The sequence below is a fragment of the Syngnathus acus genome, chromosome 6, assembly GCF_901709675.1.
Source record: "Syngnathus acus chromosome 6, fSynAcu1.2, whole genome shotgun sequence".
NCBI classification, from domain to species: Eukaryota; Metazoa; Chordata; class Actinopteri; order Syngnathiformes; family Syngnathidae; genus Syngnathus; species Syngnathus acus.
The window spans coordinates 3656519-3683195 of NC_051092.1; the positions used below are offsets into that span (position 1 = coordinate 3656519).

Genomic DNA, 26677 nt, shown 5'->3' on the forward strand with positions numbered 1-26677 from the left:
GGGGTTGAGTTGTCTGCCAATGTAATAAGATTTTTGCTTTTACGAGTTTTGTTTTGTCATTGAGGGCCGGGTCTAAGGGAGAAAATTTGGCGCAGATTTTTTTTTCAGGATAAGCAGCACACTTTCTTAATTGCTTGATTGAGTTGTCAACGCAACGACCACATTAAAAATGAAAATATACTGCAGCATCAACATGTTTTATCCATTTTTTTAGAATGATAATAATGTGTTGACTTGTACTAACGACGCTTCTTGAGAGCCTTTATATGGGATCAAGGTTTCTTTTTTCTTAACTTGCATCAAGTTTGACTTTTGTTTTTATTATTATGGTATGGTATGACTTGTAGAATATTTTGTTGAAATATGTAAATATACCCTTCAAGTGGATTGTACAGGGCTTGCGAGGGAGGCGACGTGCATGATTTCTAATGTTCATAGGACTGTATTAAATGTAGAGAATATATATATATATAAATATAAATATACAGTAATCCTTTTTTTGCTGTGCATTGTGTACATACTCGATGTTATTCGGTAACAAACTGGACAGAGACAAATCATATACGCCTGATTTAATTTTTTTTTTTTTCCCCCAGATATTGCTTGTCCGGGTGACATATTTCTACACTGCCAAAAAAAATGTTGTTTTCAACAATAGTTCAGCTTGGTTTTTTTTGTATTTAAGAAACAAATTTGTACTAACACAATACTTCAGTTGTTTGTATGTAATTTCTTTTTGTTTTAGTTAAAGTATGGATCTTCATACGGGAGCTCTATTGAATGAATAAACAATCAGGTTCCTCCAATTGTGACTCAAGGCTTGTTGGTGTTAATACTTGAGCGCCCCCTAGTGACAGCCATGCACTGACGCTGATGTAGACTAGGCCCTCTTACCACCCTTTTCTGATTGCCCCCATCCTTCAGTCCTTCAACCCCCCCACCCGTGCTCCCACCACTTATCCAATTCCCGGCGGATTCATTTTGCGTCGTCCGCCCGTCTGCCTCGGCGTCCATTATCTTCCGGCCTCCATGATTGAACTGCATGTGCAGCAGCTTTTTAGCTCCACCTGCAATCAGGTTTGACCTGAAACCTCTGAACATTAGCCCGTAGAGGTTTTAGACTTAGTGAAGCAGGATGTAGTTAATGATAGTTATTATTTTTAACACGATTCTAGGGCTTATTTTAATGTTTCGATTATTTTGTCAATTCATTGATGAATTGTCATTTCCAACCCTTTATTCAAAAACAAGCCATTATTTCAATTTGACGATGCAGAATATGCACAAATCCTCTTTAATGTGGGCCAGATGATCAAGCATGTCTCCAAAACCAAGCGGTGGTGACTGTGCCACATTTCCATTCCGATCTCAAGTCTTCTGTTCTTCAAGGCAAACAAGTCAGTCTTTCATTGTTCCATCTTCAAACCCAAACGTTCTTTGGTGCACAATAGTGACATCCATATCACCTCCCCCAGTCACATGACTTGCTTCGTTATAATCCTTTCCACACCCTGATTTCTATCCCCCAAGCTCCCCCGTTGAGTCCCATGTGTATATAGTTGAAGGGTGAAAGGGGATGAGGGGGGGGGGCTACTTTTGCATGAGCCCCTACGCAAGATCATTGAGGCTAAATCCTCATTTATCACCGCCAACCTCCTCCTCCTCCTTCTCCTCGGCAAGATGACAGCCTCCCATTCTTCCTTCCAGACAGCAGCGCGTTTGCTCTTCCTCTTATTCAACCTCCTGGTAACATTGTCGTACACCGGCGAGGCCTCGTTCGTCTCTGTTTGCTTGGTACGAGAAGTCGTGTTTGTTCGAGAGTTGAACACAAATTGCGTTTGGAATAAATTGAGCGCAAAATTGATGTTCTTGCTGTTCTTTTGTCACCAAGTCACTCTTTGCTTGGGCAGACTGCAACGACATCTCTCTCGGAGTGGAAAATTGTATTTACTCAGCAATTTCTTATTGTAAATTATAATATCCTCCTCCAAAAAGTTTTGTCGATGAAATGAGATTCGATGAACGGGAAAAAACTATAAAGCAAGTAAAAGGAAAAGTTAAAAAAAAAAAAAAGAGTAAAGCCTCCTGTTTGGTGCCATAGCATATCATAGTTCTGGATTATTTTAGTATTTATCATTTTAAGAAGAATTTATTCAGGCCCCCCCTCTTGCATCCAAGTGGGCTCAAGTCCTTTGATTAATTCAAGGCCACTCTCCCTCACAGATCACTGCATTATTGATGGGGGTGCTGTCACAACATCAGAGTATTATTTGCGCTGCGCTGTTTACATCCAAGATTTAAATGTAATCCCGGCGGGATTGTGGATTTGGACTGACACATGGTCACGGCCTTGCCATCACGAGATGTGCCCTTTTCATGTGGGCCCGCTGGAAACAGGCAGGTAAAGCCTTTAAACAAATAAATGTTGCTGTTGTGTACACTCACTCCATGCAGTAATGTGCTCATATAAAGTCATTTAATCCTTGTAAATTAACTGATTTTATCTTCATTGGATCATTAACGCAGGAGCTCATTTGCCTTGATTTTGAAAACAGTGAAATCAAAGCTAAAAGAATGTGTAGACTTTTAGTTTTTCTTCATATTTTTATTTTTTCCCTTTGTTCAGAAAATACTTTTTGAAATACTTATTACGAATTAAAAAAAAAACAGGACAAAATTAATTAAATGGTTGAAATTATGACGGAAGTGAAAAAAAGCGCAAACAGGAAGTGACGAAGAGATTCAAGATGACACAGGTGAGCTAAAACAAAAATGGTGGGGAAACAAGAACGCATCTCCTTGGAAACTGTTAGCAGCCTTCTTGGAATCACTTGGACATTAAAGCTAAGTGCTGCTACTCTTTTCTATTCTCTGATAAACAATGTTTGAACGATATTGGCCTTTTGATTACATAGAAAAGGTCTTAGATGTTCAGTTCATTAAAAATAGGAGCAGTGTTGCATTTTGGTATATATGACACAGTGGTAATAACTTTATTGTTTTCGTTATGACATTTGTATCTCGAACCACTTATATCGCAAATTATATTATTAAATTTCAATTTTTTTTACATTTCCGCTCGTTCATGACCACACGTTTGGCTCCCTCTAGCGGCGAGGGCGAACACTGCACCTTCCTCCCAACCCACTGGGGACCGGACCGCGCGGGTCTCTCACTCTCCCCTTCTCTTCGCGTCAGTTTCCTCCTCAGCTCCTTCCCGAGCGGCCGGCGTCGCGGTACTGGAGCAGATGTGAGCGTCGTTGTCCGGGACGACACGGACCCCCACGCACGAGGCTCGCCCTCCGCGCAAGGTAAGGTAAGGCTTGGCTGGCGTGTGCACATTTTGGATTTCCAGGGAATGTTGACAGATCGGCGGCTGCTGGTAATATAGTGGTGACGGATTGAGTGTTGTTTACATGTCAGTGGGATGGCGCTCGCACGCACCGCAATGCAGAATGCTAGACTGTACGTGCACATCAAATTGTGTTTTTATTTTTTTTGGTGCTGTGGTCGGACGGACGTGCAGTGGAGGGGCTTCTGTTCCACTTGCACAGTGGTGCTGATGATGCACGCACATCCTTGTGACGTGTGTTACTATGCACACAACACACCTTGCTTTAAAGTCGCCTACCTCTGATTGGGTCGCATTAACATGTAGAGTCACTAACTGCAATGCAAATGATGCACAGTGTGTCTCCAAGAGGGGATTGTGTGAGGCAATGGTTCATGACTGGACTGCAGGTGTGATACCCATGGGCGCGTCCTGTGCAGTGATTTTGAATGATACATTCTTGCAGGATGTAGAAATCTGTTGGTAACGCTTATTATGAGTGTCAGAGAATGTGTGAGATTGGTCTGTAATATTGTTGACACATGCTGATAAACAAGGGAGTCAAATTATTAGGAATACTTTATTCGACACGAGGACCACATTTGATTTTTAAAACAGATAACTGAGTCAAGTCATTAGTGTATTAGATGTGAAATTAAAAAAATTAATGTTTCCTTTTCAATGGTGCCTTGAGATAACTTATGCGTTTTTCAAAATCCAAGCTGTCCGAATGATTTTTTGTTGGTGTTGTTGTTGCGTTGTTAAGCACAAACTAGAGATGTGCTGCGCGGTGACTGTCAGATAGAATTTGAAAATATTCTTTTTTTTTTTCCTTTGGTAAAAAAAAAAAAGAGGTGTCAGGTTGTTTATTGTCACTCTTAGTTGGAGTTTAATGTCAAATTAAACAGAAAGCTGAATTACACGTTGTTTGTTGAATACAGACACTTAGCTTAATTAGCGTTTAGTTGGCTAGCTTAAGGCTAATACTAACAGAGGCAATTATTAGCGTCAAGGAGTTTGCTATAACCGTTTTGCTATCCTGTATCACCTCACCAACAGGTTCCGCCGGATGTTTTTCTTTTTCTTTGAGGGAAATTGAAAAATATCTGTCAGCAGCACACCAAAACAATTTTTATCATCGTTTGTAGTGAACACAGTATTTGACCTTTTGCCAGATTTTACTGAGCTTTGTGTTGAAAAGAAAAAAAAGCCAAAATGCTCCATCCTGTCAGAAACGATTGCATGGCCGTCTGTCAGGTGGAGCACTTTATGAATGTTGCAAGGAGGACTACTGCTAATGCATCTTGGGCTGTGTATTACCCCCCCCCCGCACAGCCTCGAGGACAGACCCTCTCCATCATGTTAGGTGAAAGAAAAATTTAGCCCTGCTCCAAAGTAGGTTAAACTCCTTCTCTTTGAAAATGAATTTTGTAATAAGTTTGCGACAATGCTGGCACGCATGCCGGCGCTAGCTAGCTGCGGGCTCCTGATGCATTATGAGGACGCGGCTCTTCTCATCCTCTTTCACTGTCACGACAAATGACTCAACACAAGCGATCTTTTTAAAGGCTCCCGCTGCATCTGTCGTCGCGGTTAGGCCGCTTGGCGTTCGATGGCCACAAGGGTGACGGCGATGGCTTTTTCCTCTAAGCTTAACATGGAGACATGGCCTCCCTTTTTGACATTTTCATGCGAGGGGACTTAGTAAAAGAGTAAATCTCAATCCGAATGTTTGTTTTGCCAGATGAAGGCCGTTGTCGAGTGATTTCAGGTGATTAGATGGTTTTCCAGATGTGATCCTCCGATTGAATTAAAGCCGGACAAAAGATTGTTCATGTGAAGGGAGATGTGGGCATCTGGCAGGGCTTGGGGGATGTTTTGTTGTTTTGGACGCTCAAGTTTGATCTGGTTTACTGGTTAGGAAGGATCGGTAAAAAAAAAAAGTGACATCACCGAGAGACTATGAATTCAGAGTAGTATGCCGCTGTAAATATTGTGTCTTATTTCAACTGATGCGCTCAATGCTTTGCGGTTTTCTTTCCGAGTCTTCGGCCGACCGACCAGAGTCGACCCGAAGAAAAGAAATAGAGTGCCCTAATGAAATGGTGCTGTCAAGTAATATTGAATGGAGTCCCACAGTTTGCCGGTCACAGTTGTACTGGCTCTCTCTGATTGAGCGGTGATCTGTATCGGCGCTCGTAAAAGGTCACGCTTCGGATTATATTTGCATATTTGCCCGGCCTTCCAATCAGAAATTGGAGAAGTGGAACTTGTGTTTGTTACATTCTCAACTCGTCAAACTGCAGCTTGATTGCGCAATCTTTACAAATGTCTTCTTTCTTTCCGTGCTTGCTCCCCCCCTCCCCCCTTTTTTTTGTTGGCCCTCCAGTTGACAAATGGACAATCAATAGCGAGATGCACTAATGGTACAGTTGTGAGGCGGAGGCACAACATGACGTCTTCGGCTGCAAACAAACACACATGGACAGACAGACAGCGCTCTCCTCTGTTCATGCCTGAGGAGGAGAAAGTCCTCGTTTGCACTTTATCTCGGCTCCTGGCTGCTTTCTGCATGCATGCGATGCCACAATGTGCGTGAGTAAAGTTTTTCCAAATGTGATCCCCTTTTATGCAAATCCAGCTTATTTATCCCAAGATGTTGCGCCGCTAACAATATCGGCTAGCAGAGAAAAAGACATTTCGACATAAACACCTTGCTCGATGATGACTGCGATACCAAGTGCTGATTTTCACATTTATGTTGGCCACTGTACTCGTTTTCGCCCCCCTTCTCTATAGGGAGACGGGGGGGGGGGTCTTGCTTTTATCGGCAGATTTGACATGATTACTCATAGTCACACTGAGTCAAAGCTGCTCAGCTCTAAACTGATTGAGCTCATCTGTAGTCTAATTCTCTGGCTGATTTTTTTCACGATAAACCTTCATAAGTGTTTCTTTTTAGTGTGGTTTAGGGGAAAAAGTATTTATAGTCTGGGACATGATACCATAGCTATTCTTGTTTTTGTCTATTTATAGGTTTAAAGCTGCTTGACAAATATATTTTGTAGTTGGCATGACTGCTATCAGACATTATAAAATCATGTACATTTAGAATGACATGTTTTGGTCAAAGGAGTCCTTTAAAGCATTTGAGGAAACACAAACACACATTCCAATGAAGACAAGACAATCTACACAAAATGAAAGGTCTCGAAGTCAAAATCCCGCAGATGGCAGCATGTTTGGTTAGTAATATGAAGAAGTTCGATTATTAAGTGCCTGGAATAAAACTCGAGGTTCAATAGGCAGCCCAGACTGATCGAAGAATAGCAGGACTGAGCAAACAGCGATATTTGCGGTATTGAAGACGTATTGAAGAACTTCAATAAGAAATCCAAGAGGACCTAAGATGGTGCCCAGGGGAACGCCATCGTCTCTGTTTACCTTCACTAACCATTTGTCCACTCTTCCTCCGTGATTCACATTGTTTGTTGAGCTTTCAAATTGATTCCAAATATGAGTCGTAATCCGATTTGTTCCATTTCCATTGAGTTAATGTACACCAGACAAGCAGGCGGTGTTCGGAAATTGTGTTAGCTTTCCTCGGTCACTTACTCTGGAAATTGGATGGCACTAATGTGTGTCATTAATGGGAGCTCATTTTTGAGTCGAGTATTTTTTAAGCAGTGCGTATATTTACGATTATCAACAATTAGCCACCGTCGTATTGACAAGTCATAAAGAAAATGAATGGACGGTTTTATATTAATCAAAATTATCAATAGCATTTTTTTTATGGCAAGTAGCATGCATTGAAGTCACCTCACAAAGCTGTACAGATGATTAAAGTGTAATACTTCACACATAAAAGGCATTATTTAGCCTCATTGCAAAGATTAGATTGCCTCAAGCATTGATATTCTCGCTAATCTGCCGCATTGTTGTCTACCTAATCCTCTTTGTTGTTCATCGCGGGATCGTTTCAGTTTACCGTTTGTTCGGATGCTCTCGGCCGCTATCTTTTTTTAGCGGCCGGGATGAAGAACAAGACGGACGGCGTTTGCGGGCTGCCCAATTAGATAGACAAGCCTCATTGGGCCCAAGCCACTCCCAGGGCCTTTGAACGCGGCCTGTTGCTATGGCGCTAAGAGCATACGCGGCAGACAGGAACACAAAACGTCTTGCTGCTTGATCAGCATTCAAGACTGCCGGGCATGATAATGCCGCCTATTATTTCTCATGCGGAGCAAACATGAACCTGTTTGTTTCACTGTCGTGATTCAGGTCAGATGAGTCTTCTTGATTTGAACGGATCCTAAACGACATTTGTGGGAAGACTAAAGGAAGCAGAAACGTCCTTGGTTGAAAAGCACTCGGTTGACCCCGAACCCTCAGGCGATGGATTTTTATGTGTGAGAATTTACGAACGAAGGGTTTAGGGAAGGACGTAGCCCGAAAAGAGGAAGGATTCCTTTTGGCACGTGAAGCGCATGCCGAAGGGGGGGGGGTTGACCTCCTGGGAAGTGTCGTTACACATTTCGAGGCGTTCTATTTTCCCTTTTTCAGGACAGCTGGAAGGCTAAATTGTTTTCAGATCAATAGTTTAGCTTCCTCGCGGACCGACAAAGTGAGTGAAGTGCATTTCAAGCATCGCAATCCCATTACGCTCGGCGAGTGCTGCCGCTACGCCGACTGTTGGTTCACCTGCATTGTCTCAGTTGCGACCACCCAAACACGGCTTTTGTTTGAATCAATTAACGGCATTCACTTAAAGAGATTAAATCGGATTAAAAAATCAAGTTGATGGTAGTGGGAAGAGTAGCAGCTCTGTCATCGCCTTGGCAACCAGATAATTTCGGTAGACAAGTGACGCTGCTGTACTTTAAAGGTTTACATCAAACTAGCATAGCTAGCTAGCATAGTGCTCCCTAGTTTGTTATGTACCTCGCTGCTGCTCCTTTATTAAATAATCCATTATGCGCTGTAATTTCCGGAACGCTCTTCTCACTAAAAGATTTCCTCTCTCGGGAAATCGATTTAAAGTTACGACCCTGCGTCACGCTGATTGTAAACTAACGCTACTAACTTGCTTTTTCTAATTCTGCTTCTGTCCAAAAGGGGGGGAAAAGGTGTTTGGTGGAACAAAGCATTTGGAGCTCTTCCTTCATTCCTTCAATCGGTGAAACGGCGAATAAAAGCTCCGGGCTGCGGGCAACCGATGTTTGTTTTGCTGGTCAGCCTCGGAGCTTCTGGAACCTTTTCGCCGCCTTTATTGAGCATTCGGTTTGGGTGAGACGGACAAAACGGCTCGGGTTTCCCGTCGGATCCTCTCCAAAGATCTCAAACAAACGCTTTTGCCGCATGTCTAATGTTGGCTCGCAAAGACGAAAGCTTAAGTAGCCCTCTCGATTGAAGGCCGGTCTTTGTCGCGGCCCTCGCTCTTCAACTGGCAGGTCAACCGCGCGCGTTAGCTTGCATGACGCCGCCGCTAGTGATGTAACCACCTGCGTCATGTTTTAGCAAACAATACAACAGCGCTAATAGCTAGCTTTAAAAAGGTCCCCACACAAAAACTTTGATATTTTCAGCCACAGTTTTCATCCTTGGGCATGAAAACCGTTAGGATGGATGGATGGACAGACTCTGGCTGACTTATTCATGATTCTTGTGGACTAATTGCGCTCCAGTTTTTTTTTTCTTTCTCTCTCTTGGCTCTCACTTGCTAGCTGCTGGAGCTTTTGTTGCAATCTGCTAATTCATGCTGCCGACATTACAGCCTCACAGTTTTGCTTAGCAACGGCACATTTGGCCCCCGAGAAGACAAACGGGTTCATGAAAAGCAGCAACCCATCCTGTTTTGGATTATAGAGCTCATTTTTGGTGTTATTTGAGGAGCAGGACTCAAGTCAGGGTTATGATAATATACCTTTTGCTCTCATTACTGGTTGACTGAAAGAGGGACAAAAAAAGCTGATGATGGTTAACAACCTTTGTTAGAGTTGATTTGAAAATTGAATACAAATGAAGGCATGAGTCACAAATTTGCATGTCATTGTTGTTGTCATTATCAGCCGTCTAGACTAAAGGAGGAGCCGGAAAGAGTCGATTTCCTGCGAGAAGGTAATCATCTCTCGCAGAGTCTGAAAACGTTCCAATCACCGGCTATTAGTCTGCTCAATAAAAGAAAACTTTCGTAAGCAAACTTCTTTTCCAGTTACTGACATTTCATTAGGTACACCCGTATAATCGAATGGGAGTTGTATAAAAAATAAGATTGCTAATTTCAGAGATCATAACGTAACACGATGGTCATATTTGAGTCCAGCTAAAGTGTTAGCAGGATTACACAAAGCCGACTTAATCAAGCTTGGAGGATGGGCTAAAGAAGAACCCCATTCAATTTACAGCTCAGGCTTAATGTGAGTATTTCGTCGCCATTTGTGGGATAAGGAAATGTTCACATTTTGTCGAAGTGACTAATGCAAAAAATGCTGGCACATGCAAAAGAAGGGCTGTGCCATTAAAATGTTTTAGTTCAAATCTTCATAAAATGTTTTATCAAAATCTTTTAGTTTTCTGTAACAGCACAAAATGAACCAAATCTAACTTTGAAGCCAGGTAAGCGGACTGATCTCAAAATTGACCAAATTAGCTGTACGCTAACTCGCTAGCTTGAGTGTTCGGTAGCAGACATTGTATCATGCGAGTGGCCGGCCACCAAACACTGTACGTGTGACCACTTGAAATGTGTCAGTGTTACAGTGGCCGCTGGAGCCAAATGGATTATTTATGAGGAACGTGCAGCAGCTGGGAGTGGCGCAAAGGGCATCCAGAGGTGAATCCGACTCGGACTCTCACCCACACACTGTCTCTTTGATACACTTGTGTTATCAGCGGCACACAGCTCCACTCATGCAGTGTATGCACACACACACACACACACACACACACACACACACACACTGGTGTGAAGGACACGGCATCATAGATCAGCACATACGACAGTCTTCTCAAAGACACACAAACGCACACATGAATACACAAAAGATGAAAAGGGGAGGGGCCACGCTTCTCCTAATTCCCCTGCCACAGAAGACAACAACAACAGTGAAAGGGCGGTTAGTGCTCGTTAGTGCTCCACCGGAGGCGGAGCTTACGGGAATGGTTCTTTGATACCATAGCGAGAATCGTTTTAGCTTTATAATTGCCCTTTTGTATTACTTCTGGTTTATGTTAGTGTTGCAGTACTCGCCTGACGTCGCCATGAGTACAGTTTAGTTTTTGAGTCCAAACATTTTGGACTTAAGTTTCTGCTGACCAGACATGAATACGTATGTCACGGCATAAAAGCTGTGAGTCACTCCTGAGAGTGTAAAGCAGTCAGTGGAGCCACAGAGGAGGCTTTTATCTGGCGCACTTTCAATTCAGGAGGATGTCTGAGCCCTTAAACTGCTTAGCTTAGCCCCAAAGTTGCGTCGTACAGTTCCATTTAAAGCTTTATTACTAGCGTAGCCTGACAGTCGATTTCTTCACATATTTCCTCGTGTCTCTTTGCATTTCTCCCACAAGCTATACATTGTGTTTTTTGCTCAGTCGGCGTGAACATTGCCCTATTTAAAGACACCCTACATGCCGCTCGAGACACGACGAGGCGCCGTTGACCCCTCCGCTGAAGCCCCCCCCACCCAACTCCTTTGAATGTTTTTTTTTTTTTAAAACACCAACATTGTTGTCTTCAGATGCTGCAGGCCATCAGCGATTGTTCATTTCAGTCCTAAAAAGAGCAGGGTGGTCAGCCAGCCTCTTGAATGCCAATGGTGACCTATATACGGTGTGAAGACCTGCTGGCTCAAAGGAAGAAGAGGTCGGGGCACATGCGAAGTAGCCACTTTAGTGAACCTTAAAGTCTACACGACATACAGCTAGCATTAGTGTTAGCTTAGCGACATAATTCACATTGTTGATTTAATAGGCAGCAGAAAAAAGTTTGGATTATTATTCCTACTGCATTCATTTGCTCATTCAATGGACGCATGAATGTTTTGCTGAAAAAGATGCAGGTGGAACATTGGCACCGAATCCCAGAGGGGGAGGGAGGAGAGCCATGCAGAAAATACACAATGACTCCTAAAACCTTATTATCTTCGCCTTAATGACTCAAGCGTAGGAATCAATACAGCTGGACCTGCTCCATGGGGGCAAGGTCCACTTGCAGGAAGTAGATATCTTCAGAACATTCATTATAGATGAGGGAAGGAAAACTGAAGGACAGAAGAGGGTGAGAGGTTGTAAACAGAAGCTGACTTTGAATGCCCACAAAAAAAAGTTTTATAGAAACCTATACATGCCCGAGGGAATGAAATCTCAGCTTGTATAAACGTATTCCACGAATCCTTCATTCCCGAGCCCCAATGTTGTGTCATGGTTGAGTGAATATACTTGTCATTCATTTCCATGGCAACGCACATTGTCGCCGTGGACGACACATCACTCGATGTAATAAAATGTGCAATATAAACGCATCTCATTTCCACTTTTATGGGATTCCCCATTGAAGTAATGTCACACTCGACACTCACCAGTTAGACGTGGAGCTTTTTAACTCTCTCGACAATATTGATGTCACCTCACCGGCAATATCCTCCATTTCTTCACCTCGCACCCCCTGAGCCTTGGTTAGTAGGGCACGCTGCAAAAGGTTAAGAATCCCGAGTGTGTGTGTGTGTGTCATCATTTTAAAGTCATTGGGAAAGGTTTCTTAAAAGTAGTAATTCGGATGAGGCAAACCAGCTTGTTTTATTTAATTTATATTGAGAATATGGAACTAATTGTAAAAGCAGCTTGTATTCCGTAACCTTTATTATTGTGTCTAACAACCAAAATCTCAGTTTAATAACTTGACAGCATTTGTGTGACTTGCTAGCACGTACATTTGTTTGCCTACGCGTGATGTCACATCGGTTTATGCTAGCATGTTATTTAAGGTAGTATGCTAGCTAATATTATTGATGATACTGAATCCATTGTTTACGCACCATTGGTTCATGATTGCGTACCGCCTACAAACATTTTGTGAATCCCTAATGAGTAAGTGCTTTGTTGTGGCATCTTCGCGCCAATATTTATCAATAATTATACTCGCCTCAATAGTTGAAGTGATGTTTTTATCAACTTTGTGACTTAGGCCCAGAGCAACAATCCAATTGCTTTTCTGTAGATTTGTGACACATATGCGCAAGTGACTTCTTCAATAATCTCTGCCTTTCTTTTCTTGCGCTTGCTTGAGCAGCTAAGGCAGCCATGAAATATTGATTGTTGAACTTGTAGTTTCTTCTCTCGCTGCTGTGCATAATGCGTTGAAGTCATATCAAGCCTTTGCCCTATATGCTCATTGAGGAAATAGCAGTCGTCATCATATGTCCGTTGTTCACTCATGTATGTTGTGGGATTGTTTCTCATGTCAGCATTATTTATTTCGACCAACATTGTAAGGTTGGACAATAAAAATTAGGGCTTTCTTTTTTTTTTTTGCTCAGAGAGCAAGGCTCTTGCGTGGGTGCAAGGTTTGTAGATTAGTAGGTCATAGCAAATTAAGCAAATGAGCTAAGTGTAGGGTTGATTGACTAAACGGTGTTGAAAGAATTTGATCATAATGATTTTGCCCTGGATGTTTTTGATTTAGTACATTATATAAAAGTATTCTCCCTCGGCAATTATTTATTCCACACTCGTTTAAAGAGTTATTAAAGTTTGAGCAATTCAACACGAGCTGATACAAAGTATTGGGTACTTCCACAGGCGGAGCTAGAAAGGGGGGGCTCGGGGCAATGGCACCCAGGTTCCAGGCCAAATAATTGACCTTTATTATTATTTTTCCACATTTGAGCTCATCCCCTCTAGGAATAAACATAATGAATTTCCATCAGCATTGTTTGAAGAATTATTCTGGTTTGTAAAAAAATGTTTTGCAGACCGCTGAGATTTTCTTTACCCCACCCAACCCCCAAGAAAAAAAATCCTTGCTCCGCCAGTGGGTACTCCCAAAAAAATCCTAATGTCTAATATTTAAGGCAAAAAAAAAAAAAAATCTGACGGTGAATAAGTCTTCCTTGCCAGTAGTTATTACATTGCGGCCGGTGGTTGCGTGGTTAGCCTCGCAGTCAAAAGGTCGCAGTTTTGAATCTTGGCTATCATCTCCTCTGCCAAATATTCATCAATAAAAAAGCACAGGCTGTCTTTCATTCATCCAAACCACTTCATTCTTCTCTTAATCACTGCAGACTGAGGTCAAATTGATGTCTTTGTCTTTTGGCTGCTCACTGAGATTCCAATCTTCTGCTCTGCTGTTAAAAGCTTGCAAAAAGCAATTTCTTTTTCGAACCGGCTCGGGTGGCCTCTCTCTGAAAACCTTTTGAATTGGATGTTTTATGTATATTGTTTATAACACTTATCTAATTCAGCCGTATCAAATGTGTGTCATGTTGAAATGTACATGGAAATAACATGAGTGACATGTAAAAACAAGCTAATTTATTCATGTTGAGCAGGTGGGTAATCTCGATTCACTGACCTGTTCTTAAGCATGAGTGCACGTTAAAGTGGGACACGGTTTCGGGGCCCACTTAAAACCGTTCCCGTCATTATTTAGGCGGGAAAGATGATCATTTAAGGGACACGCTGTGGTCTATTTTTCCGTATTTTAAAAGCATTTAGATTAGACTACCCAGACTATACAATATAAATCTGACGAAATCTGCTCGAGAACCCAATTTCAAATCTCTTTTCCGTACATTTAGTACACGCTTGGTTTTTTAACCAAAGCAAATAAATTCAAAAGCGGCTGATAAAAGATGCTGTAAGGTCTGCTCTTTTCTTTTTAGAAAAGACTTCACAAGAATGCATATAAATATGTATCTCTTCATATTTGGACAGACGCGGCAGCACATCAAGTGTGAAAGCAGGGCGCGGCACATTTCCGACATAACACACACGCGAATTGGCGTAGCAATCAAAGTGGCTGTGTAATCACCAGACAGAAAAATAAAGAGAATGTGAAATACTGTTACGCCTTTTTAGTGCAGGGCCATTTGGGCGATTATAGAGAGGATGATTTTTCAATTTCATAGCGATGAAGTGCAAATTAAAACAAGTTTAATGAAGGAATAAGAGGGAAAAATAAGCGTATTTATTTTTGCTCTTTTGTGTATCGTCGCGGGACTGTGTGATCTCCATTCGAGTTACTATATATTACAAAAGAAAAACATTTTTGAAACGGTACAATCATTGTCAGAAAAGTAAAAGAAATGTTCTTTACAATGATTAATTCTATGCGGCCCAGATTATCTAAACACAACATCTCTTTTGCGAAACATGAATTAAGCAGCAAAATCGAACTGTTTTTAGCCATCTCCGGCGGCGGCCATTTTGTTGTCCACTGAAAATGACATCACAGTTGCTCAGGTAACTCTCACTTTATCCCCTAAATTTGTCCAGTAATGATTATCTGAACAATATACTATTATTTCTAAGACTAGCAGCCACTGTGAAAACCCAAAAATACATAAATGTACATTCAGTGAAGTAGATGCTTAGAAAATGCTGATCATATGTCTGTAGCACTGCTGGGCTGGGTATTAGAGGGGGGGGGGGGGGCGGGAACAGGGGGGGGGGGTAAGAACGTCTTATGACGACTTGCGTGTCTGTGTGTGTGTGCTGGTGGGACAAGAGGGCTTAAAAGATTAAACAGCAGCCTGGCCACGGACAAGAAGGAAAGAAGACCCCTGACTGTGGGAGGCGTCTTGAGTTGCACCCCATTTGCATGAGTCCCTCTGTTCTGCCCGGGAATTAGCTTCTCTTTATTTCCCCACCTTCCCTGCCTCCCACCTCCATTTAGCGGCATCTCATTGGGACAGACAATGGAGCTCAGTATTTAGGACACTTGGCAGGGTAGGCACGTTTGGGGAGGGGGGGGGGGTGCAAAGTAGCTCATCTCGCCTGCAAGGTAAGCACGGGACACTTTTGTGACCTCATTGCCGTGTTTTGCTTGACGCTCAAGTGTGCTGACGTCGTCTCCAGCGTTAATGCAATTAAACACATGGCTTGTTTTGATGGGCACTTTTTGTCAACATTGGTTCATCTGTGGCCCAACGCTAGTCCGGCTTGGTTTAATCCAATCAGAGGAGAATGGCTTTGGACAGATCGGGGGTGTGCAAACTTTTTCCTCCCAGTGCCGCATATAGAAAAATCAAACGAAGCAAAGGAATGACATTCAAAAATAGGCTAAAAACAGTGGAAACAAAATATGGATGGCGGACCACAGATAGCCCCTCGGCCGTAGTTGGGCGGACTTGGGTGAGCCTGAACTGGATTCAATCAGTATTGATTCAAGGTAATTGCCAAGTGTGAACTCGCGCTACTAATGTCACCTACATTACACCACCATAACTGACTTATGGGGGGGGGGGGGGGGGGTCTTATTGAATATGTCTCTCCAGAAAGATTTCATCCCATATCTTCAATGAGCAGATGTGGCATGAAGCAATTAAGCCGAGCACTCTGCGTAATAGAGTGCGCATCTCCCACCGCGACCTTTGCCTGCGTGACAGTTTGTCATGTACGACGACGACACGTGACGGTTGAAGCGTATTTTGAAAGCATTTGAGGCTTCGTGATTAGAGGAATAGACAGACACAAATGTCAGGGAACCCACCCCTCGCAAGCTCTTGTCATTTACGATTAAAAATTCTAAAAATCATTTCAACACAAACTTTGAATTTGAATTACCGCACCCTTTAAGCCACGTGTGGGACACAAACGGTGCAGCAACACATGTTGACCGATAATACAAAACTACCCAGTCACATGTTCTTTATCTTCTGTGAAGAATGACAAAAATGCTATGGCTTTTTTGTGATGATCTGAGAGGAGTTGAGACGTCTCAATGAACAGTATATCCGTCCGTCAGTGTGTCCTATACTGCCCCCGAGTGGTCAAGGAAAGCACACCCGTAAAATGGCCATTCAATTGATGCAGTGGGACAGAAACGAGCTCTTGTATTCACAAATCTTTTTTGAAAACGATGTCTTTGAATCACCTCTCAATCTCCATCAGGATAAATGTGGAGCGTAATTGTCATTTTCCACATCCCTCCAGAGATATTCAATCAGATTGGAGTGTGACTGGGCCACTCAAGGACATTCACAGAGTTAGCCTGAAGTCACTCGTTTGATATATTGCCTGTGTTCTTTGGGTCATTGTCCTGCTGAAAGATGAACTGTCACCCCAGCCCGAGGTCAAGAGCAGGTTATCTTCCAGGACGTCTCTGCACATTGCTGCATTCATCTTTCTTGCGATCTTGACAAGTCTCCCGGTCTCGGCATTGATACTAAATCCGGCATGACGTCCCACTGGTATTCTCCTGACAGATTTAAAAAGACTCTTTGGTAATCAATACTTTTTGCCATCAATAATGCACGATGCAGACTTTTGAGCATTGGTTGCTACTTTGTGGTGAGAATAATCCATCCATCCATCCATCCATCCATCCATCCATCCATCCATCCATCCATCCATCCATCCATCCATCCATCCATCCATCCATCCATCCATCCATCGGGCCATTAAAAAATGTACAGTGGGCCACAAATGGCCCCCAGTCACTAGTTTGGACACCCCTGCTTTGAGCAGTGCACATCTTCCCTTTTCCGTCTGATTAGGACCAATCTAGCCTTAACCCCATCTTGGCTTCTTCTTCTTCTTGCGAGGATTACGGCAAATCTGATCTTAATGATTGTGGCTGTTAATTGTGCGTGAAATTCGATGGGGGTGTTGGGGGTCGTCGGAATGTCTTGTTTTTGAAGCCACGGGCTTCCCCACCCCCCTTTTCTGCTTAGCTGATAAGGAATGGTTCCAAATATCGGAGGAGGTGGGGGCGGTCCTCTTCGCCTGGCAACATAAGGGAGTTATGAGGTCATGATAACAAGCACAAATGACAGCAGTGGTCAGTGGAGGGAAGCTTCACAATCCCGCAATTTGCCCCCTGGCAACCGCCTCTTGATGTAATATGACTTCCAATCTCAACGTTAGGAATTCTGCAATGACTAAAAGGAGAATTGATCGAAATGATGCGAGCAGACGAAAGCTGCAGGCGCAGGAAATAGTTGAGGGGAGGGGGGGGGGGGGTCCACCAGAATCAGTAAACAACTCTAGCAAGGCCCTTGGTGTAATTTAAGAGGGTGAAAATATGGCTGCGTTTGATGCCGCTGTCACATTCAGGCCCGTTGAGTTAGCGTGACGACGGGAGGGTGAGGTCCAAGATAGATCCCCTCCCCTATTAAATTAAAAGTGATTATACGAGCATGCTTCTTCCACTGACACTATTGGCTGACGGCTTCCTAATGTGATGGACGACATCGGCCGTGCGCCCCCCCCCACCCCTGTGTTAAAACGAGGCTGCCCGTCATCTCCCCTAATCTCCTAAGTGCATCTATTACCGTCATGTATGATTCACGGCAGCGAGACGACTTGTTTTTTTTCGGCAACCAGACGAGCCGCGCAGAGGAAGGAAATGAACGAGGGCGAGTCGCCACAGCTTTGCAAGACTTCAAAAGGGAGGAACGCGGTGAATAGATGGACAGCGGCGGGTCATTGGGCTGTAAATGACTGTTTGCGTCGTTTCATTGCTATCGCGCAGTGCACAAAATTGCTCCTTTTTGGATGGTGTTGCTAGGAGACGCCGCCCCCCCCTTGTATCCAAGTAGTTGGAGAAGATGAGCGGTCACATGAGTTTCACACTTCCACTTGTGCGGTCGCCATGTAGGATTTCGTCCGTGTCTCAATCTGAGAATCATTTTGAAACAGTGCATCATTATCCGGCCTGCTATAAAAAAAAGACTCAATTTGTCTCTGTCTGGCGAGCGATGCTATCTCAATCTTTTTGTGCCGTCACACCTCGAAACTGCGGCGTCTGACACATCAGGCCCTGCACAAAGAATCGATAGTGTCTGCCTCGACGGTGTAATCAACACTACAGCGAGTGGACCGGGCCCGCTTGTGTGGAACCGATGCTCGTGCTACTCTTGTTATACACGTTAATATCGTTCCATATGTTCTACAGATATGGAAGGCAACATCTGCACCAAGCCAGATCATTACCGTGTAATTCCTGGGATTAATGTCATTGTAGCAGGAACATCACACGGTGATGAATTAAATTCAGCCATTATGAAATCCTAATTATCCTTCCCATTGTCTCCGCGAATGCTCGAGGCCTTGATGCTAAGACAGCTGTTGCTTTTCAAAGTGTGTTAGCGCGAGGTGCTGGTTCTTGTGTGGCGTTAATGTCTCGCGGGGGATGTCTGCTCTGATGAACCGGTACGGACGGTTTGTTTTGGCGACGGTCCACGTGTCAGTCAATTGGTTTGAGCCTCGGAGGCTGACGGGAAGCGGTTAGCGTGAAGATGCTAGTGACTTAGCATGAAGGGAAGTGTCAAAGTGGCACCTTGTTTTGTTGTGTGATATTATGGCCTGGAAAAAGATAGACAGCGTGACATCATCATTTAGATTTTAATTTATTATTTTAACTTTTTTAATTTATTTTATTTTTTTTTTAATTCAAATTATTTGCATTTTGTCTTTAACAATAGTTTGCATTTATTTATATGAATTACTATTGCATGTATTTGCCCCGCCTCCCAAATGTTATAATAACTGATCTCTCTTGCTGTGTCTCTTCCAGGAGAACCAGGCGGTCTTGCTAATGTTCCATCGGCTGATTGCCTAGCTGAAGCCCCTCCACCCGGCAGTTGTCACCATCATGCCCAACCTCATCCTCCTCCTTTATCTCCTTCTGCTGCTCTTTAGCTCCCCCGCAGGTCAGTCATTTTCTATCATGTGTACATGGCTCGTAACGTCAAAGATTTTTGTCCTTTTGTTTTTCGCCAAAGTGTGGTGGAATGAGCCAGGATGGAAACAAAGCCAAGTGGCCATAAAATATTGAGCGGGCAAAATGGATTGTCAGGAAAAGATACGGTGTACCTTGAGCCATTACTTGCAGCTAGCTTATTGATTTCAGATCAACAACAAAAAGGAAGGAATAGTCACGAGTCTCTAGTTTCAAATCACATTTCACTTTCATATACCATTTTACAATTGTATAGCTGCAGACCTCTCTTCTTCTATGCACATAAAAATGTAGAGTGCAGTCGGTAGCAGCCGACGGGGTCGTTATTGCGACTCAAGAACATTGCTTTGACATTTCTTTGAGGCTGAAGGATGAAGGTCGATGGGCAGCGTGACAACAAATACAAAAGTTGCAATTTCGTGGGAACGTAATTTCGATTTCTTTGTGTGTCTTGGCATGTGAAGAAATTGACAATAAAGCAGACTTTGTCTTTGAACTTGAGCTTTTTCTGAATCCAACTCACTGTGATGAAAGATGCTAACGCTGTTTTCCTTTGCTCACTATTACAGCTACATCTATGCTAGAGGAGGAACCCGATTTTTATCGAGGTAAGACCTATTGGCAATCATTTTGGCAGCCTTGACGACTCTAAAACATTACTGGACTTTAAGTAATGTACAAAATAGACGTTGCCAATCCAGAGTTCCGATAAGTGGATCTTAAACAAAGACATCAAATTCCCATTAAAACATGTCGACACTTTTATTCAATTCACAACCGAAGATAAGCGACTGCGCTGACAGTTTGATGACGCTCTGGCCTTCAAAGAAGGACACGTGCTGTAAATTTGAGGTCAAAGCGACAACATCTTTTATTATTATCTATCAACGGAATGTCATGTGGTACTTGGATCAAACCTGGTTTGAAAGATATAGCATTATATTAGCATATTAGCACACCAGTTCTTTAGCGAGGTAACATTTTTTTAATAAATTTGAAGAAGCTTTGTGCTATCGTTTCCTAGTGGTGGTCTATCATGGCATTTTACTCCCTACAATTTGTTGGGGGTTTTTTGGGCACAAAAAGTAAATTGTAATCAAACTGTCAGCATGAGGTGTACAGCAGGGGGGGGACAAAAGATAGCTTGCCGCTTGGTTGCCCGGAAACAAGTTGAACCAAAGGACAAACCATATTCCCCTCGTATTCCGGTCACAAAGCGTGCAAAATATTTCATATTCACCGATTTGGCATATTTATAGCGGGACGATGACGCATTCGGCGTGTAGGTGGTCTTCCCGCTGAGATCCGCGGCCGAGTTCTTTTCCTTTCCCTGCGAGCAAGATGTTGATCAGACCACTTCTCTAACGCTTCTCTCACTTAACACCCACGCGTGACTTTTAAAAGCTGTCTAGCTGGATGTTCTCAAAAGCGAAATTATAACTCAAGCTCAGCTAACTCTCATTTCACGCTAGCGTTGTTTTGAAAATTCTGGGCTTCAATCCATCGCAGAAGAGGTCAAGTCTTTTGTTTTGTAGCAAACAAATGGATGTTCCGTATTAAAGATTTGGATTTGTGGCGGGAGAACAAAACATTGTAATCAGATCAGCTAGTTGCGAGAGATGGCAGTCACTTTAGTCTCAGCGGAATAATTCCATTTGGGGCGCACATTTATTTCAGTCAGCGTGTGAAATTTTCACTTCAGAGACAATTCCCCGCCCTGCTTGCCAGTCGGAACGCTCTGTTTTTGTTTTCTCGGAGAAACGTTTCATTATCGTTTGGACTTGCTCGTCGTCAGTTAGCGTGCGAAGTCAACAATCTCTTTGATACGGTTGCATTCGTGACTAATTGGATAAAACACACATAAAATGACAACAGGTTTTTATTTTTCTAGTATGCGCGTAGGAGGAAGAGTCACTCTTTTCACCGAGCGTAAATAAACCATCGCCTGTTTAGCACATGGACTCGATTTACTCGGAGTCAAGTGTTGCCAAAAAGGAGGAGACAGAGCGATGTTGTATGTACAGCAATGAAACAAACGTTTGTATTCTGGGATGATCGTACGAAACGTCTTGGGTGTGGTGAAGAAAGAGGGAATTTAGTTTTTTTTTACTTGAATGCAAGGTCCAGTGTGAACAGGCCTTTTCTCGTCTCTCCATTTGGAGAAATTGTTTCGTCAATAAAAAGCGCTGAAGGAATAAAATGTCTGAAAGTTTTGCTTGTTTCAAAACTAGTATTGGAGACAGCTGTAAATATGCAAATGAGGCAGCTGTGTGGGTTGCAGAGAGGACACACAAGCGTGTCAGACACAAGTTCACGAGAAGGTGCGAGAGGAGAGACCGCCGTGTCTCCAGGCCTTCTGTGGCCTGCTTTGACAACTCCTCCCCCGCCATCTGTCATATCCCACGATACAGTAAAACAATTGGAGCGCCACCAGGAGTCATCCTAATACTCTTGTTCTACCTACAAATAATTTATTCGCAGCAGTCGCTAATGTTCTCCTCACTTGTGTGTGTGTGTGTGCGTGGACGCTTAGAATTTAAATTCCTTAAATAGAAAATTTAGAGCTGAAATCCTCCCTCGTTCCCAGAACAGATTTTCTCACTTAATTTGGGTCCCATCGGCCCTGCAGTGACTCATTTCTAGCACTTGCACTTTCATTTCGAAGGAAGCGTTGAGTCCAACCAGTGAGATTAAATCCATCTTGCCACTACTTAATTGCTACACGAATGACCAACCCAAACTCAAATCCTGACGTTTAGGTCTCCATGCAGCTGCATAAATAAATAAATAAATAAATAAATAAATTAACCACAAATAAATACATAAATAAATAAACTACAAATAAATGAATTAACTATAAATAAATGAATTAACTATAAATAAATAAATGCATAAATTGAATATGCCCCAGTTGTCCATTCATGCTTTAGCTTGGCAAATCTGAGAAAATACTGCAAATATGATAAAATACAGCAGATGTCCATTAGGGCTGCCACCAAAAATGTCAGTAAAGTCGAAGATCATTTTGAGAAGAAAAAAAAAATTTCCACCCATCATGCCAACCCAGCTGTCACACTCGCCCCAGAACTGTCACCAGGGCTCACTCTGACTTTGTTGATGTTTGTCAAAGCCGTCCACCTGGTCTCTGTTGTTGTTTACCTTCGGCCTCGTTCGCCTACAGATGAAGCCACAGGTTACGGGCCGGTGTTTGAGGAGCAGCCGGTGGATACCATCTACCCCGAAGAGTCACCCGAGGACAAAATCACCATGAGCTGCCGGGCCCGAGCCAGTCCACCTGCCACATACAAGTAACATATGTTCCCTCATACATATCATGACTTCCCATGACTGGAGTGTTATGTCTTTGAAGATTCACTCAAAAAGCAAACAAACAAGATGCTTAAGCATTTACCGCGTCTTTCCATTTCATTAGACGGCAACAATATGCAAATTCCCGCCATCATTTGTCCTCCCACAAACGACGATTTAACCGTCAATACAAGTGATTAAAGAAAATAGGAGGGAAAAAAACAAAATGTTGTTGGCACCAAATGACACTTCATTTCACAGTGCAGCAAAGCGGACGCTGTTTTATGATGAGCTCAGCCAATTTACATGCAAATGTATGTAAATGGCTTTCCTTGCCGTGTCTTCATACTCGTGTCATCGTTGTGCAGGCGGGAACATCAGAAGGATCATCGCAATGAATTAAAGTGCAGCATTAAACACCATGCACAAACTGTTGATTTTTATTACATTATGTCATTACATTTTACTCTGGCAGATGGATGCTGGACGGCGTAGAAATCGACCTGGGCGCCGAACACCAACACTACAGGTTGTCGGAAGGCAACCTGGTCATCAGTGAGCCCGTTAAAAACCAACACGAGGGGAGGTACACCTGCTTGGCCAGCAACACCTTCGGGACGGTCGTTAGCCGAGAGGCGTCGGTCCAGTTTGGATGTAAGTTTTGTTGAAACGGGACTGCGTGCTAATATTAGCTTACTTATGCGATTAAAATTTGTCATTTCGTAGATTTGGACCTTTTCTCGTCGGAGGAGAGGGAGTCTGTGTATGTTAAAGAAGGACAGGGGGCAGTTCTTCTCTGTGCTCCTCCTCCACATCATCCAGGTAAGCAAGATGAAGAATATAACCTCGACAAACTTTTACCACACTTTTTGGACCATATTTGCTCACAAGTTGTTCAAATTATGCATCCTGCATAATTTATTAGTCTTGAGTTAATTTTCTGCCGCTTCATATTCAAAGCTGAACGATTATATTTAGTCTCAACCCCGTGCTTTCATATTCATGCAAAATTATAGCCACCAGACAACATCTCTCTCTTATCCCTCCCTGAGCCAAGAGAATTATACGATTTTAATCTGAAAGGGCAATAAATGAATAATAAATCCTTTTCAGCGTCAAGTGAATGTGCCATTTTTTTCGCCTCTCTTCAAAATTTGCACCTATTCAGACGGTTCACGCTGAGCTAATGTTGCATTCAAAGCCTCGGCTATTTCCAGAGCGGTTGCTAAGCGTCTGAGGCGATGATTGACAGGCGGGCGTTTTGCGTCTGTGCAGCTGACCTGTCCTTCCGATGGATCCTCAACGAGTTCCCCACTTTTATCCTGCTGGACAAAAGGCACTTCGTCTCGCAAATAACAGGCAACCTTTACATCTCCAAAGTGGAGGCCTCGGACAGCGGCAACTACTCGTGCATCGCCTCCAGCGCCTCCATCTCCAAGAGCGTCTTCTCCAACTACATCCCGCTGGTTCCCCTCAGCGAACGTCAGTACCTTACTTTTCCATCCCAGTTGCGCCGATAAATTCCAAGTTGTCTTTTCCCCACGCCGCAGGTCCAAACCGGAAGTATCCGGCTGACCTCAACGTCAAGTTCCCCGACACCACCACTCTGGTGGGGAGCAATATCACTTTGGAATGCTTTGCTTTGGGAAAGTAAGTTAGAGATAAAGAATTGAAAAAAAGCCACATTATATGGTTGTAAATTGAATTTATTTTTGTCCAGCCCTGTCCCGGACATCCGCTGGAAGAAGTTGAACGGAGAGCTTCCCGCCAACCACGAGGTACGCATGGCGGGGGCTCACCTGCATCTGTACAACGTACGGCCGGAAGATGGCGGCGAGTATCAGTGCGAGGCCGTCAACTCCAAGGGAAAAGACTATCACAGCGCACATTTGTCTGTGGAAGGTATGTCGAGGCGGGCTTCTTTTCTTGCCTCTTGAACAAAAACAAACGCGCATGCTAACGTTAACTAGCTAGCAATGTTAGTAAGCTGAGTCTCGAGCAGCGGTGATGTTATTTTTAGTCCACAAAATGGCCGCCCCTTGATATGGATAAAAACAAGTGGAATTCGTATTCCACACAAACACAATATTCCAAATACCAAGTTTAGACTAATGGGGAACATTTTTTTTCCAGCTTTTCCCGAATGGGTGGAGCGCATCAGCAGCGCCGAGGCAGACCTCGGCAGCGCCTACACCATGTCCTGTTTGGCCAGCGGCAAACCCAAACCAAATGTCCGCTGGCTGAAGAACGGAGAGCCGGTAATGTTCAAGCTCGGCTGACAGACTGCTGGCACACAGCCAGCTTGTTATGTCAAGAGAAGTTCCCTCTTGCTTATGTGCTGCTGCCTGGGTAAACAATTTAAAAAAATGAAACAATGTGAATAGCAGTGACAGCAGAGCGGGGGTGTTAAAATATGCATTTGATACTTTAATGAAGGCCTTTCCTTGTCAAATGAGCATCTCCTCATCTGTGCGTGTCAACATCCGACAGTTTGAATTGCGGCCCTCTGCTCGACAATGCAATGCGGAGTGCTTTAATGAAGGGTACTTGATTGCGACTGCTCATTGTGCACAGTTGGATAGGGAGGTGATGGCGTTCAGCAGCCTGACGTTTGAAGACTCCGGGATGTACCAGTGCATCGCTGAGAATCCCCACGGGGTCATCTTTGCCAACGCTGAACTGCGTGTGTTTGGTGAGACATTTTTAGATGGATACTCCACATTGCTAAATATCTGCTACAATTTGGATTTTCATTCTCATTTGGAAGAATTAAAAAATTCCCGAAGGCACTAAGTACCCACCATATTGACCAATACAGTAGCATAGTAGGTGTAAGTGTTCAAGAAAATGATATTATTGCAAGTCTCTGAATATAAACTAAATATCAGAAGAATTGTACCAAAAAAAAGTTAAATACAACTGAACTCTACTCTGCCAGTGATTATTTTTAGAATAATAAAAATTTTTTGCTCAATAATCCATATTACTACTTCTCTCGTTCCAGACTGCGCTCCCACTTTTGAACACAACCCGGTCAAGCACGTCCTCGCTCCTAGAAACGGACGAGTGGTGATCGAGTGTCGACCCAAAGCCGCCCCCAAGCCCAAGGTCTCGTGGAGTAAGGACACCGAGCTGCTGTCCAACTCCAGCAGGTGAGCAAGACTCCGCCTCCAAAACGTCCAAAAGGCTGCCATGTTACATTTCACCCCTCGACTATGTGGGTCAAAATTCCACATGAAGTCCCAAAATGTGCTGTTTTAGGGATCGAAATAAGCTGCCGATTCCCTAATTCTGATGTGGTTTTCCTGACGTTAAGCTCATCCTGATGGGTAAACCCTTCTCTGACAAAACAAGCCTAATCTAGGGGAAGCCGGGAGACCCCCGACCTTCTTCCCCACCCCCACGGGTGGGATTCAAACGGCGATCAAATTACTATGCAGCATATGCCCCTTAATCGCCTCCGTGGCGTGCATGCTATTTTTCATGCATGAGGTTGAAATATGCAAAGAAAAAAGGGAATCCGACGTCTCTCTTCTTTTTGCCTTCAGCTCACTTTCACCCTCACGCGCTCAAACTTTATTTGAGAAGCATCACGTAGTCTATGACAATTTTTTCATCATCCACGCATGGATTAATACACAGTGGACTTTTAACCTCAACGTTTGCATTATTCAACATTCAAATTTGGACTTTTTTTCCCTCAATTAAAATGCCTTACAAAAATGCTGGAATGGATTTATGGGATTTCCATTCAGTTCAATGGCAAAAGGTTATTTGACATACATATCTCAAAGCACTACTTGAATTTTGCTCGTAAATTTGTTCGGCCTAGCTGAGAAGACTTGAACATTCTCTATCTCATCAGGATGTTCATCTGGGAGGACGGCAGCTTGGAGATCCTCAACGTGACTCGCACGGACGAGGGCAGGTACACCTGCTTTGCCCAAAACGACCGGGGCAAGGCCAACAGCACAGGCTCTCTAACGGTAACAGGTACATACAAATGTTTCTTTCTATTTGGTTTGCGCCATGTTGACCTTGGCTGGGAAATCATCACTCTTGCGCTCGCTGACCTTCACATGTCGACCGATGTTAAATAATGACACGTGGAGACACGCGAGTATAGTTTAGGAACA

At 43.4% G+C, this 26677-nt stretch overlaps 1 protein-coding gene across 2 annotated transcripts in view; it reads left to right on the forward strand.

Annotated features, from left to right (window-relative positions):
* The first annotated feature begins 2810 nt into the window (after positions 1-2810).
* cntn1a (contactin 1a) overlaps positions 2811-26677 on the forward strand; it is a 31228-nt gene continuing 7361 nt past the window's right edge. Inside the window, exons 1-13 of one of the 2 annotated variants that reach the window (XM_037254474.1) lie at positions 2811-3316; positions 19068-19203; positions 19802-19840; positions 22414-22540; positions 23017-23195; positions 23268-23363; positions 23817-24023; positions 24092-24191; positions 24262-24443; positions 24675-24799; positions 25116-25233; positions 25546-25693; positions 26407-26534. In XM_037254474.1, the coding sequence (XP_037110369.1) occupies positions 19146-19203; positions 19802-19840; positions 22414-22540; positions 23017-23195; positions 23268-23363; positions 23817-24023; positions 24092-24191; positions 24262-24443; positions 24675-24799; positions 25116-25233; positions 25546-25693; positions 26407-26534 (1507 nt within the window). In that variant the 5' untranslated portion in view covers positions 2811-3316; positions 19068-19145. The remainder of the gene's footprint in view (positions 3317-19067; positions 19204-19801; positions 19841-22413; positions 22541-23016; positions 23196-23267; positions 23364-23816; positions 24024-24091; positions 24192-24261; positions 24444-24674; positions 24800-25115; positions 25234-25545; positions 25694-26406; positions 26535-26677) is intronic. The other variant, XM_037254473.1, reaches the window with a different exon arrangement.